General features: G+C 45.6%; 1 protein-coding gene across 3 annotated transcripts; it reads left to right on the top strand.

The window, feature by feature from the left end:
• The first annotated feature begins 1,663 nt into the window (after nt 1-1,663).
• LOC115547975 (platelet-derived growth factor receptor beta) lies at nt 1,664-18,668 on the top strand. Of its 3 annotated transcripts, none has more exons than XM_030362511.1 (27): nt 1,664-1,841; nt 3,130-3,169; nt 3,607-3,704; nt 4,267-4,465; nt 4,565-4,825; nt 5,615-5,745; nt 6,043-6,124; nt 6,255-6,326; nt 6,561-6,744; nt 7,275-7,390; nt 7,845-7,965; nt 8,203-8,305; nt 8,764-8,872; nt 9,092-9,183; nt 9,657-9,789; nt 10,278-10,376; nt 10,835-10,939; nt 11,432-11,540; nt 12,184-12,305; nt 13,013-13,122; nt 13,414-13,536; nt 13,929-14,040; nt 14,633-14,732; nt 15,291-15,396; nt 15,705-15,801; nt 16,178-16,314; nt 17,945-18,668. In XM_030362511.1, the coding sequence occupies exons 2-26, from the start codon at nt 3,136-3,138 to the stop codon at nt 16,312-16,314; spliced, it is 2,955 nt and encodes a 984-aa protein (XP_030218371.1). In that variant the 5' UTR covers nt 1,664-1,841; nt 3,130-3,135; the 3' UTR covers nt 17,945-18,668. The 3 variants fall into 3 exon arrangements, with proteins under 3 accessions (XP_030218371.1, XP_030218369.1, XP_030218370.1); XM_030362509.1 differs by having other exon boundaries at nt 1,665-1,841; nt 16,178-16,310; XM_030362510.1 differs by having other exon boundaries at nt 1,666-1,841; nt 10,838-10,939; nt 16,178-16,310.
• Nucleotides 18,669-18,687: the final 19 nt, after the last annotated feature.

Below are 18,687 nucleotides of genomic sequence, written 5' to 3' on the forward strand. Positions count from 1 at the left end.
TGTATGTATGTATGTATACGTTCAATGTATCAAATGTTCGGTGTATTTTGTTTATGGAGCATACCGTGAGTAGCTGGAAGTGCACATACATGAGGGCACTGAGAAACAATGTAGCACTGGTTTCACCTGTTCAACCGGAATGGTACAGGGAAAGGACCGGCGACGGAGACTATGTCAAAGACTGTTGGGTCATTATGTAATAAAAGGTGGACTTTGTTTTGTCTACTGTCACACCTTGGTTCACAGACACAGTACTACCAAAGTAACACAGTATTAAAACGGTGTGTGTGTGTGTGTGTGTGTCCATGTGTACATAGGACACATGGGGCTAGGTTATATACAGTACAATGGTAGTACTGTACTGGGTAGTAAGGTGGTACTATGTCAATACTGTGTAAGTATTGCAGTACTATGGTAGAATGGCCCCCAGGACAGAGACTTGGACTCTGCCCTGTCCCTGATCACCGTCCCTCAGGTGAGACCTTGAACTGAGGACCTACTGACCCCCTGGGTGAACTGAAGACCCCTCTGGTCACTAGAGTAGGGGGATAACCCCGGTGTCTCTACTCATCACTAAAGTAAGGGGGTAACTCCGGTGTCTGTACCACTCATCACTAACATAGTACTACAGTACTACCATAGTGCTACCATAGTACCACAGTACTCCGATGGTACTAACAAAGTACCACCATAGTACCAACCTGGTATACCAGTACTACCATAGTAGTAACATAGTACAACTACCGTAATACCAACATTACACATGTGCTAACTAATACAGTACAACATTCCGTTGCATGTAATACCTACCCATAGTATCCAGCAGAGGGCGCTCTTATATCACTAATGTCTTTGTACGTGTGTGAGTGTGTGCGAGTGTGTGTGTTTCCCGCGTACAATGTTTCAAAATATTTGAATTTATGTATGAATCTGGATTGTAGTTTTTAAAAAGAATACTTTAACATATTATACATCATTTACTCTTAAAGTTAGTTCGATCGGGTTAAATAGTCGAGTTAAATAGCGTCTGGTAAATTAATCTACTCTAGTTAACAATAATCTGGAGGTACCATTTGTGTGTGTGTGTGTGTGTGTGTGTGTGTGTGTGTGTGTGTGTGTGTGTGTGTGTGTGTGTGTGTGTGTGTGTGTGTGTGTGTGTGTGTGTGTGTGTGTGTGTGTGTTTGGGGGGGACATTCCCTTACCCTCTGGTCATATCCTGTGGGAGATGTGAGGCAGGGGGGCGGAGAAAACCAAAAACAGACCTCCCTCTCTCTCAGTCTCCCTCTCTCTCTCTCTCTCTCTCTCTCTCTCTCTCTCTCTCTCTCTCTCTCTCTCTCTCTCTCTCTCTCTCTCTCTCTCTCTCTCTCTCTCTCTCTCTCTCTCTCTCTCTCTCTCTCTCTCTCTCTATTTCTCTCTTCCCCCTCCCCCTCCTCCCTCCCTCTCTCTCTCTCTCTCTCTCTCTCTCTCTCTCTCTCTCTCTCTCTCTCTCTCTCTCTCTCTCTCTCTCTCTCTCTCTCTCTCTCTCTCTCTCTCTCTCTCTCTCTCTCTCTCTCTATTTCTCTCTTCCCCCTCCCCCTCCTCCCTCCCTCTCTCTCTCTCTCTCTCTCTCTCTCTCTCTCTCTCTCTCTCTCTCTCTCTCTCTCTCTCTCTCTCTCTCTCTCTCTCTCTCTCTCTCTCTCTCTCTCTCTCTCTCTCTCTCTACTAAACTCAAAGTGTAGTAGAGAGAAACTAAAGAGACCCTTAAAAAACGCTTGAGTATTACTAGAGTCACCGTAGCAATAGATGGATGAGGTGGATTATTATGGGATGCAGATTGAATACATGAAGAGCGCAACACACTGGTAAGAAGAGAACACAAACAAATACATACATAAAAACATGCAAACATAAATACATTGTGTTGTATTGTATTGTTCTTACAAACCTAATTAAAGCAGCATTATGCGCAGCATTTATCGAAGTCAACATAGTTTGTCACAAACTGTTTTTATATGCTTAATAACATAGGAATAGCCTCTGCTTGGTTCTGGTGATGCATGTACAAACTGTCATACCCATATGTCAAGAGAGGGTGAGGAGTAATGCTCCTTCCATGTTTACGATCCATCGATGTAGCGCCCCCTGTTGTCCTGTTTGGATGGACTTTAACACGGTTCATCTTGAGGTTTCTTTAAGTACAGAGTGGTGATGATTGTCTAAGTTAACCCCTCATTCAGGAACCTAAAGGTGATTGGGTTGATTTGGCCGTCTGTCAGCCAGGTTGTTGCATGGGATGGGAAACATTTGTTCATTGTGAGGAGAGACAAATGTAAACAAAGTATCATGACCGCAGGCTAAAGGGGTCAGGAAGCATGATCCCTTTTTGTTTGCATTTTCAATACTATACTACTACTATTAGGAGTACCACTACTACGAGAAGTACCACTACCAGTCCTACCACTACTTCTACTCGAGTACTACTGCTACTATAATACTTCTACTAGAGGTACCACTACCAGTAGTAGATATACTGCTACTCTACTAGTAGTAGTAGTAGTAGTACTATTACTACTACTAGTACTACAAATACTGCTACCACTATATAATTACGATTACTACTACTACTACCACTACTTCTACTTTTATATATTTGTATACGTATATCTGTACAGGATTTATTGTCATCTGAAACTGTATTCTACTGCATCTGCCGTCTCTACTGTAGTCTCTATCCGTCTGTTATGATTTTGTATAAATGATACCAACTGCAGTCTTCTTCCCTACAGACTGTTTTGCGAGACAGACAGACAGCAATACAGGCAGGCAGAACGTTTTTCATATTAACTTTTGGGAACTCAAACAAATTGACTCATTGCCACACAGACACAAACACACAGACACACACACACACACACACACACACACGCACACGCACACACACACACACACACACACACACACACACACACACACACACACACACACACACACACACACACAGGAATGTGTTTCTGGTCAAACCATCAGGGCGCTAGGAAAACATGTTTGAGTGGAAAATCCTCTCTCTCACTCTCGCTCTCTCTCGCTCTCTCTCGCTCTCTCTCTCTCTCTACCCCCTCTCTCTCTCTCTCTCTCTCTCTCTCTCTCTAGAGCGTCATGGAAGTGAACACTCTGAAGGCATTTTTCCTGGGTAAGAGAAACCTCCCGCCCTACTCCACACCACCTTTCCTGCCAACTCCACCTACTCACACCACCTTCCCTACCCACACCACCTACCCACATCCCCTACCCCCTCCACCTTCCCTACCAACACCACCTACCACCGCAACCTTCACTACCACCCTCTCTAACCACCTCCCTAATGACCTACTCTAACCACCACTCTATTGACCTACTCTAACGACCTCTCTACTCTAACCACCTCTCTACTGACCTACTCTAACCACCTCTCTACTGACCTACTCTAACCACCTGCCAACTGACCTACTCTAACCACCGGTCTACTGACCTACTCTAACCACCTCTCTACTCTAACCACCTCTCTACTAACCTACTCTAACCACTGACATACTCAACCCACTCTCTACTAACCTACTCTAACCTCCTTCCTCTCCATCCCATCTCCAGTGCTGCTGGTCCAGATGTGTCCAGAAGACGCTGCTTCTTTGGAGTTAAACTTCTCACTCCCTGAAGTCCAGCTTGATCCAAACTCCTCCTTTACTGTGGTTGGTGGAAAAAAAAACATACTACTACTACTGATCAAAACTAACCACGTCGTGCTTATTTCATCTGCTTTCATTTTACTTTTTAAAGTTTAGTACGATCTTTGTGTCCTTCAAATCAAATCCCAAACGGCATAAATTACACAGATCGGAATGTCTCAAATTGTTGGAGGATCAGGGAGTCAGATAACGCTTGTAATGATTTCCTGTAGTTACTACTCTACCGACCCTACCCTAGTGGGGTGCCATGGTTACTAGTAGGAACTAACTGCGGTGTTTCAATAGTTACCAGTAGGGACTAGCGGATGTGTTACCATGGTTACCAGGAAGAAATAGCGGAGGTGGTACCACGGTCACAAGGAAGTAAACAACGAGGTGTTCCCGTGGTTACCAGTGGCGACTCCAGGAGGGACTGCCACGGTGACGAGCAGAATCCTCCCCGACGCGAAACCATGTGCTCACCGAGCCCCCACGGCCCCTAGCCGCATGCCGGCGGGTCGATGACGGAAGGGTGAAAGAGCCTTCCTGCCTGAGACGAGGGGGGTGTGTGTGTGCGGTATGACAGGTGTGTTCAGGGTGGGGGCCGGTGGTCTGGCGCTTCCCCACGGCGGAGGCGGTCCCCGACGGGGTGTCCACCGAGGAGCAGGGCTCCACCAGCACCCTGCGGCTCCACAACGCCAGCTGGAGCCAGGCGGGGCGGTACGCGTGCGAGGAGCCCTCGTCCCGCCAGACCAAGAGTCTGGACGTCTTCATCCCAGGACACGGTAAAAAAACAACAACAAAAAAAACGGACACCCACCCCAGCAGATGTGCTCCGTCTTCCCCAGGGTGCAAGCGCTTTGCTCTCTTCCCCCCCCCCGTAGGCCCCGAGGAATGGTTCGTCCCGGGAGGCGGCGGGACGGTGACGAAGGTCGGGGAGGAGGGCACCATCCCGTGCGCGGTGTCCGACCCGCGCCTCAACGTGTCGCTGTACGAGCGGGACGGCAGGGAGCCGGTGGGGGCCGTCCGGTACCACGCCGCGCAGGGCTTCAGCGGGCCGCTCAACGACTCGCCCTACCGCTGCGTTGCCCGGGGCGACGGCCAGGAGAAGACATCTCGGACCTACTATGTGTTCAGCATCATAGGTCCGCTCCCAGACCCTCCGATCAATACACTGATCCCTTTAGATCAATTAATACACTGATCAGTGATCACTATGCACCAATCAATACAATGATCACTATATACCAATACATACACCGATCACATTAGAACCATCAATACACTGATCATTTTAGTCCAATCAATACACTTATCCCTTTAGATCAATCAATACACTGATCACTATATACCAATCAATACAATGATCACTATATACCAATACATACACCGATCACTTTAGAAACATTAATGCACTGATCACTTTAGTCCAATCAATACACTGATCACTATATACCAATACATACACTGATCACATTAGAACCATCAATACACTGATCACTTTAGTCCAATCAATACACTGATCTCTTTGAAGTTTAGTCAAATCAACACCCAGATCACCTTAGACAAATCGATATACTGATGAGAAACTCTACCTGTCTGTCTGTCTGTCTGTCTGTCTGTCTGTCTGTCTGTCTGCCTGTCTGTCTGTCTGCCTGCTTGCCCGTCTTCCTGTCTATCTGTCCATCTACCTATCGATCTGTCCATCCGTCTTTCTGTCTGTCTGTCTACTTGCCTGTCGATCTGTATGCTTGCCTGCCTACCTGTCTGTCTGTCTGTCTGTATGCTTGCCTGCCTACCTGTCTGTCTGTCTGTCTGTCTGTCTGTCTGTCTGTCTGTATGTTTGTCTGCTTGCCTGTCTGTCTGTCTGTCTGTCTGTCTGTCTGTCTGTCTGCTTGCCTGTCTGTCTGCCTGTCTGTCTGTCTCTCCATCAGTCCCGAAGGTGTTCGAGGTCCAGATGGAGTGGTCCGGACCGATCCATCTGGTCGGTGATGCTCTGATGGTGAACTGCACCGTAGATCGCCCCGATGTGGTCTACTTTACCTGGCAGTACCCCCGAAGACAGGTACCTGTCTTACCCTCTACCTGTCGGTCTGTATTTACCTGGGATTACCCTCGCAGACAGGTACATGTCTTACCCTCTACCTCTCTGTCTGTCTTTACCTGGGAGTACCTCTGAAGACAGCTAGCTGTCTGTGACACTCTACCTGTCTGTCTGCAGAAATTATAGAAGCTAACCCCAATAACTTTAAATGTCATAACTATATAAATGATAGAAACTTTAGAACAATCAACAACATAATTATGTATAAACAATTAAAGAAACTTAAGAACGATACATTTCTTTAATTCTCCCCCTTAGGTGATAGAGCCACTGACCGAATTCCTGCCCAATCAGATTCGATCAATTGTCAACATTTCCATGGCAACACTGGATGACTCAGGTGCGTATCTACCAATCACATCCTCACCATGTCTCACTGACTCCGCCCACTCCTCCGTCTAGACTCCACCCACTCGGCCGACATTGAGATTCAAAGTCAGGTGGTTTTGTTTGTTTTGTGTTTCTTTTAGGCGTCTATGTGTGTTTGGTCGAGGACGGGGTGCAAGACCAGACTACCAAAAGGGTGAATATCACTGTACTAGGTAAGTAAAAACACACACAAACACACACACACACACACACACACACACACACACACACACACACACACACACACACACACACACTCGTTAACGCTGGGTCACACTGGGTCACACTGGGTCACACTGGTTAACACTGGTTAACTCTGGGTAACACTGGCTAACACTGGGTAACAATGGTTAACACTGAGTAACACTGGTTAACTCTGGTTAACTCTGGTTATGGTTATGCTACAGAGCGAGGCTTCGTGCGTGCTGAGGCCCGGGGGGGTCCAGACGTCTCCCGCTCCCTGGACGGAGATCTGGAGATGCAGGTAGACGTGGTGGCCTTTCCCCCCCCCAGCATCACCTGGCGCCATGGCGACCACCCCATCCCCACGGACACCGGCCTGGTCTCCACCACCAAGACCAGCAGCACCAGGTGATGTCTGGTCATCTGGTTAATCTGGTTATTCTGACTGGATAATCAGACTGGTTAATCTGGTAATCCAGGTATTCTGACTGGCTGGTTAATCTGACTGGTTAATGTAGGTATTCTGACTGGATAATCTGACTGGTTAATCTGAGTGGATAATCTGATTGGTTATCTGTTAATCCAGTTATTCTGACTGGTTTATCTTTTTGGTTAATCTGACTGGTTAATGTAGTTATTCTGACTGGATAACCTGACTGGTTAATCTGTTTATTGTAGTAATTCTGACTGGATAACCTGACTGGTAATGTGGTTAGCGTAGTAATTCTGACTGGATAACCTGACTGGTTAATGTGGTTAGTGTAGTAATTCTGACTGGATAACCTGACTGGTTAACGTGGTTAGTGTAGTAATTCTGACTGGATAACCTGACTGGTTAACGTGGTTAGTGTAGTAATTCTGACTGGATAACCTGACTGGTTAATGTGGTTAGTGCAGTAATTCTAAACGGATAACCTGACGCATGTGGCGCATCTCAGATATGTGAGCAGGTTGCTGTTGGTGGGAATCCGGCGGGAACAGAGTGGGTCATACACCGCCACCGTGGTCAACCAGGACGAGCTCCGAGAGGTCACCTTCAACGTAGAGGTCACAGGTGAGCAGTGTGTGTGTGTGTGTGTGTGTGTGTGTGTGTGTGTGTGTGTGTGTGTGTGTGTGTGTGTGTGTGTGTCTTTTTGTATGAGCTCCAAGGAGCCAAAAGGGGGGATAAATGTAGACAATCATCATCATCAAACTTGATGTACGGATGAATCAGTCCAGTAATCGTCCAAATCAGGCCATAGGGGGCGCTACAGTCATGGACAGTGCACCTTTAATGCAGCCTTGTTTTACAGACTCTCATCAGAATACAGGCATTGTTTTTATGCATTGCAATTTCTGCCATGGGGACTCAGTATACTGAATAAAACATATTCTGTTTGACCACTTATTTTTATCTTGTTGTTTGTGTGTGTGTGTGTGTGTGTGTGTGTGTGTGTGTGTGTGTGTGTGTGTGTGTGTGTGTGTGTGTGTGTGTGTGTGTGTGTGTGTGTGTGTGTGTGTGTGTGTAGCGCCCCCGAGGGTACATCAGCTATCGGAGTCTGCTGCTCTCGGCCGTCAGACCGTTCTGTGTGTTGTTGAAGGAGATCCCGCGCCTTCTCTTCAATGGTACAGCTGTCAATCACAGCAAAGGTACACACACACACACACACACACACACACACACACACACACACACACACACACACACACACACACACACACACACACACACACACACACACACACACACACACACAGACGCCAAACACATTCAGTCTCTCCTCTCATCCTCCTCCTCCTCTATTTCCCCCTCTCCCCTCTCCTCCTCTCTCCTCTCCTCTCTCTCCTACCCTCCTCTCTCCCCCTCACCCCCCCTCCTCTCTACAGGTGTGATGGTAAGACGTACCTCTGGCAGAATCTCTCTACGGGTTACAATGGAGTCGAGATTCAGACCAACGTCTCTCATCCTGGAGACCAAAATTTCACACAGGTAACATAGCTAATGGTCACCTAGCAAAGCAAACACAAAACACTTAACTTAGCAACACGTACCCCAGCAACACAAAACTTTTACATTTAGTGAATTAAGCATTTCCTAGCAATGCGTAAATAAGCCGCAGGTTACCTCGCAACATGTAAACTAGCAATATGTAGCCAAGCAACACATAACCTATTACTACACTGCCAAACTTTTCACTGTAAAATTATAGTAAAGTACTGGCAGTAAGGTACTGTTTATTTACAGTAACATAACTGTAATATATAATCCAGTAGCTTGCTGTAATCTCAACATACAGCAGCATGTCACTTAGCTACAGGATCCTAGCAACAAGAAACCTAGGGTAAGTAGAGGATTAGCGGGTTGATGTTACCGGGGTTAACAGAGGGTTATGGTTACATGTGCTAGGGTCCGGGGTAGATGAAGGAATGTGTGTCTGGGTCCGACAGGTCCACAGTCTGCTGGTCCTGCCCAGCCTGCACTCTGTCAGCGCAGTCCGCTGCGAGGCCAAGAACCAGCTCGGCCGCCGGGCCTGGGACCTCCGCCTGGTGACCACATGTAAGCCTGCTACTTCAGACTAGTGACTGCACGTAAGCCTGCTACTTCAGACTAGTGACCGCACGTAAGACTGCTTGTTCAGACTAGTGACCGCATGTAAGCCTGCTACTTCAGACTAGTGACTGCTTGTAAGCCTGGTACTTCAGACTAGTGACCATATGTAAGCCTGCTACTTCAGACTAGTCACTAAATGTAAGCCTTATTTTTCTTCCTGTTTAGCTGGAATTCCTCTTATTCTGTTATTGGTCGTCGCTATTCTGGTTGTCCTGACTCTTGTCTTCCTCATCATCCTCATCATCGTCTGGAGAAAGGTAACATTGTTGATATTACTGTATTAAATATAGTAGTTAATCAAGCTTTTATTTCTATGGCCTTTTATTTTTGTTCTTATGTAGCCTTCTGGTTATTGTTTAAAAACTTTCTTGTCATTATGGAGAAACCTTCTTGTCATTGTGTAGAAACCTTCTTGCTATGTGTAGAAACCTTCTTGTTATTGTGTAGAAACCTTCTTGCTATGTGTAGAAACCTTCTTGTTATTGTGTAGAAACCTTCTTGTTATTGTGTAGAAACCTTCTTGCTACGTGTAGAAACCTTCTTGCTTTGTGTAAGAACCTTCTTCTTATTGTGTAGAAACCTTCTTGTCATTGTGCAGAAACCGTCTGGTTATTGTGCAGAAACATTCTTGTTTCTGTGTAGAAACATTCTGGTTATTGTGTAGAAACCTTCTGGTTATTGTGTAGAAACCTTCTTGTCATTGTGCAGAAACCTTTTTGTCATTGTGCAGAAACCGCCCTATAAGTGCATGTGGAGAATCATGGATCCATCCGGATCTGAAGGAAAGCTTTACTCCTACGTCGACCCTGCCCTCCTGCCCAGCACCTCAGCCTGGGAGGTTCCACGGGACAGCGTCATCCTTGGTAAAACCCTGCTTTGGTGAAGCCTCGTTAACCAATAACCCTAACCCCTAACCCTAGACATGGTTTTGGTGAAGCCTCGTTAACCCTAAAACGTAACCCTAACCCTAACCCCAAACCCTAAACCCTAGACATGGTTGTGGTGAAACCTTACTAACCCTAACCCTAACCCTAAACCCTAGACAATCTTGTGATGAAACCTTGCTTACCCTAACCCTAAATCCTAAACCCTAGGCAAGGTTTTGGTAAAACCTTGCTAACCCTAAACCCTAAACCCTAAACCCTAAACCCTAAACCCTAGGCAAGGTTGTGGTGAAACTTTGCTAGCCCTAACCCTAACCCTAAACCCTAGACACTGTTGTGGTGAAGCCTAGCTAAGCCTCTCCCTTGACCCTGGACATGATTGTGGTGAAGCCTAGCTAACCCTTAACCCTAAACCCTAAACCCTGGACATGGTCTGACAGTCTGTCTGGCTGCCTGTCTGTCTGCAGGGTCTCCGCTGGGTGCAGGGGGGTTCGGTCAGATCGTCGAAGCCTCGGTGACCGGCTGGTCTGACTGCAGCACCAGGGTGGCCGTGAAGATGCTGAAACGTACGTGAAATACCCGTCTGTCTGTCTGCCTGTCTGAACGTCTGTTGATTTGCATGGCTGTCTATTTGTTAGTCTTCCTGTCTAGCTGTCTGTCTGCCTGTCTTTTGGTCTTCCCTTCCCGTATGTCGGCCTGTTCGTTGGCCTAGCTTTCTGTCTGTCTAGCTGTCTATCTGTCTGTCTTTTGGTTTGCCCGTCCTGCCTTTTGTTCTCTCCGTTGGTATAGATTTCTTTCTGTCTTTCTCTCAGTTGGGCTAGCAGTCTGTCTATCTAGCTGTCTTTGTCTGCCTTTCTTTGTGAACGTAGTTGGCAGTTTTTGGTTGCTAGGCAGAGATGCAACACCTTAACATGTGTTACATAACACTTTGTGTAACATGATACTAGGTAATAATACTTGTAACTTTTGTAATATAACACTTTTTGTGTAATATGTGTGATGTGTAATTGCACTGTCTGACCAGCAGGGCGCAGCGCTGAGTCCTCTCTGATGTCGGAGGCCAAGGTTCTCGGAGTGCTGGGGCCTCATCTGAACATCACCAACCTGCTGGGGGTCTGTGGTCCCCCAGGTACCTCTACTCTACTAGATAGATCATATGTATTCGAGTGAATATCCGTCATTTAGTATAAATATATAGGATATATCATACATTACTATAGGTAGCGTCAGTTATATGTATTATATATTACTATTAGTAGTATTTGTAATTATGCGTAATATAGTTGGTTATTATGACAGCATGACTCATTATACAGTATATGACTAGTAGTAGTTTTAGTAATTATATATGTATGTATTCTGCATAACCTCCCTCCTTATCCCCTCCTCCCTTACCCTCCTAAAAACACCCCTCTTACGCACCTATTGTAGGTTATACGTCCTTGCACCTATTGTAGGTTATACGTCCTAGCACCTATTGTAGGTTATACGTCCTAGCACCTATTGTAGGTTATACGTCCTAGCACCTATTGTAGGTTATACGTCCTAGCACCTATTGTACCTCTACATGCTTATTGGCATGTCTGTCTGTCCGTCTGTTTGTCTGTCTGTATATTCCTAGGTTCCTTCTTCCTGATAACTGAGTTGTGTGGTCACGGTGACCTGCTTGACTACCTGCACCGTCACAAGCACAGCTTACTGACCGACGAAGTCCCACACCTGGACAAAAGGTAGAATCACCTAGGCAACGGGTAGAATCACCTGGGCAACGGGTAGAGTCACCTAGACAACAGGTAGCATCACCTAGACAACAGGTAGAATCATCTAGACAACATGTAGAATTACCTAGACAACGGGTAGAATCACCAAGACAACGGGTAGAATCACCTAGGCAACGGGTAGAATCACCACGACAACGGGTAGAATCACCTAGACAACGGGTAGAATCACCTAGACAACACGTAGATTACCTAGACAACGGGTAGAATCACCAGGACAACAGGTAGAATCACCTAGACAACGGGTAGAATCACCAGGACAAAAGGTCAGGGTTAGTGAGTTAACCTCATGGTCAGGGTTACTTTAGGGTTAGTTAGTTAACCTCATGGTTGGGGTTAGGTAACCTCATGGTCAGGGTTAGGTAACCTCATGGTCAGTGTTAGGTAACCTCATGGTCAGGGTTAGGTAACCTCATGGCAAGGGTTAGTTGAGATTAATAGAGCCACAGCAAAATGATGCAATGATCAAGATGAGATGACTGTCTGTCTGTCTGTCTGTCTGTCCGTCTGTCTGTCTGTCTGTCTGTCTGTCTGTCTGTCTGTCTGTCCGTCTGTCCGTCTGTCCGTCTGTGCGTCGGCCTGCCTGTTCTCCTAGTGAGGCCGTAGAGGGAGGTTATATGGACATGATGAATGGAGATGCTCAGTGTGTTGCCATGGAGACGCTTGGCGATCCATCCCACCCTGAACTCAACCCGAGCCCTGAGGACCCGCTGTGTGGTACCGTGACATATACAATATTATATATACACATAAAACACACCTATACCGCATAGATATATAGAACCAGACTGGGTAGCCCCGCCCCCATTCTGCCGGCGATTTGAGTTCGCCCTGCGGAAGGGTCTGGAGAAGAGCAACACATTTCTTTCTAGTTTCGATACGTTTTTGCGAGAGCCAATCACCAAGCTGGCTTTTCCCCCCCTGGCACGCTATTGGCTGGTTTAACACAATGACGACAGGGAAGCGACGGCAAGCAGCCAATTGCGTACAGAGTCAGTAGAACTGGGCCCGTTGAGGTTGATCACGCCTCTTGTGCTGAAGAAAATGACAACAGCTTCCCCAGACCAACGTGCAATCTACCATTGAGCTTGGTCTGGCAATAGCCAGGCTAATGTAGAACCTCACCTAGACCTCACCTAGCCTAATGTTATCTACATCATATAATACGTATCTATAATATAGATAACTGTACCTATGTAACCTAGCCTAATGTTATCTACATCATATAATACGTATCTATAATATAGATAACTGTACCTATGTAACCTAGCCTAATGTTATCCACATCATATAATACGTATCTATAATATAGATAACCGTACCTACATAACCTAGCCTAATGTTATCTACAGCAGTGGTGCATGGGGGAATAGATGCTAGGTGATGGATGTATTTTGTGCATCAGCTCTCTCCTCTCTCTCCAGGGGATGCTGATCCTGGTCGTCATGGTGACTCCTCTAGCCTCACCCTTCAGGACCTCATCAGTTTCAGCCACCAGGTGGCCGAGGCCATGACCTTCCTGTCCTCCAAGAACGTAGGTCCCTTCTTATGTCTCCTTCCTCTAGCATCCTTCTAATGTCTCCTTCCTCCCACATCCTAGGACCCTTCTCATGTCTCTTTCCTCTAGCATCCTAGGAACCTTCTCATGTCACATCCTCTAACATCCACAAACCTTTCTCCTGTTTCCTTCCTCTATTTTTACAGCGAAACACCGTACTTGTACAGAGTGATCACTGTGTGTGTGTGTGTGTGTGTGTGTGTGTGTGTGTGTGTGTGTGTGTGTGTGTGTGTGTGTGTGTGTGTGTGTGTGTGTGTGTGTGTGTAGTGTGTCCATAGGGACCTAGCAGCCAGGAATGTGTTGGTGTGTGGGGGGGGGCTGGTGAAGGTGGGAGACTGGCGTCTGTCACATGACCTCCACAAGGATCCAAGCTACGTCGCCCGCGGAAACGTGAGTCAGAAGCTCCCATCGATCTGATCTGTAGCCATGTAAAGGGGAGGAGTGTGTGTGTGTGTGTGTGTGTGTGTGTGTGTGTGTGTGTGTGTGTGTGTGTGTGTGCGTGTGTGTGTGTGAAATTGTGTGTGTACGTGTAATTATGTGTGTGTGTGTGTGTGTGTGTGTCTGTTGGTGCGTGTGCGCATGTGTGTATGTTTTTAATTGTGTGTGTGTAGTTGTGTATGTGCGTGTGTGTAATTGGGTAATTGTTTGTTTTATAATTGTGTATTTGTGTGTTTGTAATTGTGTAACCGTGTTTGTAATTGTGTGTGCGCGTGCGTGCCTGTGTGTGTGTGTGTGTGTGTGTGTGTGTGTGTGTGTGTGTGTGTGCGTGTGTGTGTGTGCAGTGCTACCTGCCAGTGAAGTGGATGTCTCCAGAGAGCATCTTCCAGAGCGTTTACACCACGCAGAGCGACGTCTGGTCCTACGGAGTTCTGCTGTGGGAGATCTTCTCTCTGGGTACTCTGACTACTACCGTACTGTAGGCGATATAGTATGTAGTATACACTACTACTATATACAGTGGTATATAGTATTGCTAGGGTATATACATACTAGTCCTATATCTATAAACTCTCGGGACTACTTGTAACATAGTTTATATAATATATTGTATATGCTAGTACTACAATATACAGTAGTATATAGTAGTACTATACACATTAGTCCTATAGTTAACATGGTAATATCTATCTATCTAACCAACTCATTTCTATTTATAAACTCTGGGGACTACTTTTACCATAGTTTATATAATATGAAGTATACTTGTATTACAATATATAGTAGTATATATAAGTACTATACATGCTAGTCCTATTGTATACATGTATATTATGGTTACTACTAATAGCATAGTGTATATAATGTATACTATATACAGAACTATTAAAGTAACCTCACCTAACGTTATCTAGAACAGTAGATCATCGAGGAATTACTGGATCCAAGTGTATAGATTGTCTGGTAGGCAGTATAGATCTATAAATGGACACACGGTAGGTGTGTCTACAATGAGCCCTGTATAACTGTATGAACGTCGCCTTCTAAGGGGAGGCTCCGTACGCAGACCGGAGCTCCACCAACAAGCTGTGTTCAGCCCTGAAGACCGGATACCGCATGGCCAGACCCAAACAGGCTTCCCAGGACCTGTAAGCATCGGACCCTAGCAATATCATCCAACCCCTAACCCCCTTACCCCATCACCGAACCCCATAACCCCTATCCTTGAACCCCTAACCCTAACCTCAAACCCCTGTAACAACCTAACCCATAAACCCATCACCCCTAAATCTAACACCAAACACCCGTACCCTAACCCCAATGTAACTAGGCCCACATCACCATGACAACCACAATGTAACTAGGCCCACAACCTCACGACAACCACATGTCACCAGGACCACATCACCATGACAACCACCATGTCACCAGGACCACATCACCATGACAACCACCATGTCACCAGGACCACATTGACATGACAACCACCATGTCACCAGGACCACATCACCATGACAACCACCATGTTACTAGGCCCTGCAACCCCCTATGTTTTTACTGAGATGTGTGTGTGTGTGTGTGTGTGTGTGTGTGTGTGTGTGTGTGTGTGTGTGTGTGTGTGTGTGTGTGTGTGTGTGTGTGTGTGTGTGTGTGTGTGTGTGTGTGTGTGTGTGTGTGTGTCACGTGTGCTGTGGGTGTGTCAACAGATACCAGCTGATGATTGGCTGTTGGAAGGCGGAGCCAACCTCCAGACTCTCTTTTACTTCTTTAGCCGTTGCTACTGGCAACGTGCTGGACCACGCCCACAAACAGGTCTCCATGATCTGATTACGTCTCCTAAAAAATGTTTGATTGTAGGACAATATGTATTTACAACTGATCATATGATGTTACGATATCTCCAGAGTGCAGACAGAGTGCAATGACATTGGTTATTCAAACAGCTTCTGGTTGGTTCTCACTGGTTTAAAACGCTTTTGGTTGATTCGAACTGGTTCAACCAGCTGAGTCTTGGTGTTTCCTGATGTGTATTGTGTGGTGTTGTATCATGTGTTGTGTGTTGTCATGGTGTCTGTTGTGTTAGGGTGTGTATCATGTAACGGTGTGTTCTGTTGTTGCAGCTGTACTCCCAGCTGAAGCAGAACTTCCTGAGTGGAGAGAACACAGCGATAACCAGATCAAGAGCCGCCAGGACCGACAAACAGCCTGGTAACCTAGGTAACGCACTTACCCTGTCATTCAGACAGCCTGGTAACCTAGGTAACGCACTTACCCTGTCATTCAGACAGCCTGGTAACCTAGGTAACGCACTTACCCTGTCATTCAGACAGCCTGGTAACCCAGGTAACACACTTACCCTGTCATTCAGACAGCCTGGTAACCCAGGTAACACACTTACCCTGTCATGCAGACAGCCTGGTTACCTAGGTAACACACTTACCCTGTCATTTAGACAGCCAAGTAACCTAGGTAACGCACTTACCCTGTCATGCAGACAGCCTGGTATCCTAGGTAACGCACTAACCCCGTCATTCAGACAGCCCGGTTACCTAGGTTACGCTCTCACCCTCCGCCCGTCCCTCTCCCCCTACAGAGGACCACCCCCCTGAGGTTTTGGTCGACCGAACACGTACAGAGCTCCCGGAGGCTGGCTCCTCCCACAGCTACCTGGTCACCGTGGAAACCAGTGCCCGGGTGCAGGCAGGTCCTGAACACCTCCAAACCCCGTGAGTATGTGCAGTATAAAGTATTGTGTTTTAAAAGTAGTATAGTGGCACAATATGTATATAGTGCCTAGTACAATACTAGATAATACAGCATATGAATATACTATACTAGATAGTATCGCATATATACAATACTATGTGGTATGGTATATGTATGTGCTATACAGTATAGCACATACATATACTGTAGTAGATAGTATATTTACTATACTGTTTAGGGTGGTGTAGGTTTGGGTGGGGCAGCTTAGTGTAGGGTTTGGAAGTTTCGGCTGATGTAGTTTAGAGTCGGTAGGGCGGTGTAGTAGGGTTAGTAGGTTTGGGTGGAGGTAGTTTAGAGTCAGTAGTGTAGGGTTATGGCGCATTTCCACCAGAGGGTGCGGGTCGGTTCGGTGAGGCTTGGTGGAGTAGTGAAGGTGCGGTTCGTGTTCCTGAATCCTTGGACGCCAGCCGTCCGAGTTGCACTTTTGATGTCATTTCCGGTCTCGGAGCATTTATAGCGTTCCTGTTCGTCTTTGTGATTGTGTCATGCAATTGGCTAGTCGTTCAATTTTGTTAGCTACATTAGCCTCTTCAGAAAACCAGCACGAAAACAAACAACACAACTTTACATTGTATTGCACGCACAGCAAGACCATGCAATGTATGAATTGGGGACCAGAATAAAGTAGCAATGTAATCAAGTTTGTAAGAGCATTTAAAAGCGACCTACGTGGTACAAATACAAAGAAAATAAATCTCTTCATGGGCGCAGCCATTTTGCTGAGAGCGTCATCACTGCTCTCGGTCTACTCTCAGAATTCCGAAAGATGAAGACAAAAAGGGGGCCTGCCTCCGAGAAATGCCGCAAGAAAGCTGGGAGGTCTTCGACTTTCGACTCGGAAGTCTGGCGTCCGAGGATTGAGGAACACAACATCATTACCCCAACGGCTGAGTACTGCTTGACGAGTACAGCTCAATACGGCTCGGTCTGGGTCAAGCCCACTTTTGGCGTTGAAAACGTGATCCGTGCCACACCTTAGCGAACTGAACCGACTCGCACCCTCCGGTGGAAACGCACCATTAGTAGGTTTGGGTGGAGGTAGTTTAGAGTCAGTAGGCTAGTCTAGGGTTGGTAGATTCGATTAGGAGTGGGAGTTAGTAGGGTAGTGCAGGGTTAGTAGATTCGGTTAGGAGTAGGAGGTATTAGGGTTCTTTTCTCCTTCTGTTCTCCTCCACTTCCTGTCTTAAGGAGGAACAGAGAATAGCACACAAGTGCTGTCAGCAATTTGAACTAAAATTCAGAGATAGAGAGAGAAGTTAGTTAACTTGAATATCAGAGTTAAAGAGAAGTAAGTTATAATAAGAGTTATGTAGAGTTATGGTTAAAGGAATTTAAATTGTAGAGAGGATTAGTGTTAGGGTTACAGTTGAACTAAAATATACTAGAAATTAACCTTACAACACATTACCCTTAAAGCAGGGTAGAAACATTCACATTAAGAATATCATTATGCAACACAGCAGATTAGATACATTCAAATTTCTAAACATTCTCATGAATTCATTCACTGAGGTAGTACAGCCATTGCATATAGAAGTGTGGCGCAATAGTAATTTCATCATGTGTTCATCTGATATCATGTATTCATCCTCAGCCTGGCTGTTATTGAGGCCGCTCCAGAATCCCACGATGACTCAATGGTGGAACAAACATCAGACCTGATGGATGCAAGATAAGAGTCCCCCTGGTACATATCTTATCTACTTCAAGATAAGAGTCGCCCTAGGACATATCTCATCTACTTCAAGATAAGAGTCTCCCTGGTACATATCTCATCTACTTCAAGATAAGAGTCCCCCTAGTACAAATCTCATCTACTTCAAGATAAGAGTCCCCCTAATTAATAACTCATATTCTTCAAGATAAGAGTCCCCCTAATTAATAACTCATATTCTTCAAGATAAGAGTCCCCCTAATTAATAACTCATATACTTCAAGATAAAAGTTCTGCTAAATCGGAATAAAGAACATATACTACAAGATAAGAGTTCTCCTGAACCTGAATAAAGAACATATACTACAAGACAAGAGTCCTCATGAATTACCATCATTGTTATCATTGTTGTTTTATTATTATGATAACTATCATCATCTTTGTTATGTATATCATGTTATGTTATCAAGTAATGTGCTTTATAATATTGTTTTGAGTTGTATTATAATTGTTTGAGCTGTATGGTAACATGTTTGGAGTTTATGAATGATAACATGAGTTATGGTTAAATAATGAGATATTGAAAGCTATCTACATAATTATGATAATGTATGTTAGGGTTAGCTGATATCTAAATGATAAATAAATATCATAAACGATAATATAAGGTTTGGGTTGATGAT

This window comes from Gadus morhua, chromosome 7 (assembly GCF_902167405.1).
Source record: "Gadus morhua chromosome 7, gadMor3.0, whole genome shotgun sequence".
In the NCBI taxonomy this organism is placed as follows: Eukaryota; Metazoa; Chordata; class Actinopteri; order Gadiformes; family Gadidae; genus Gadus; species Gadus morhua.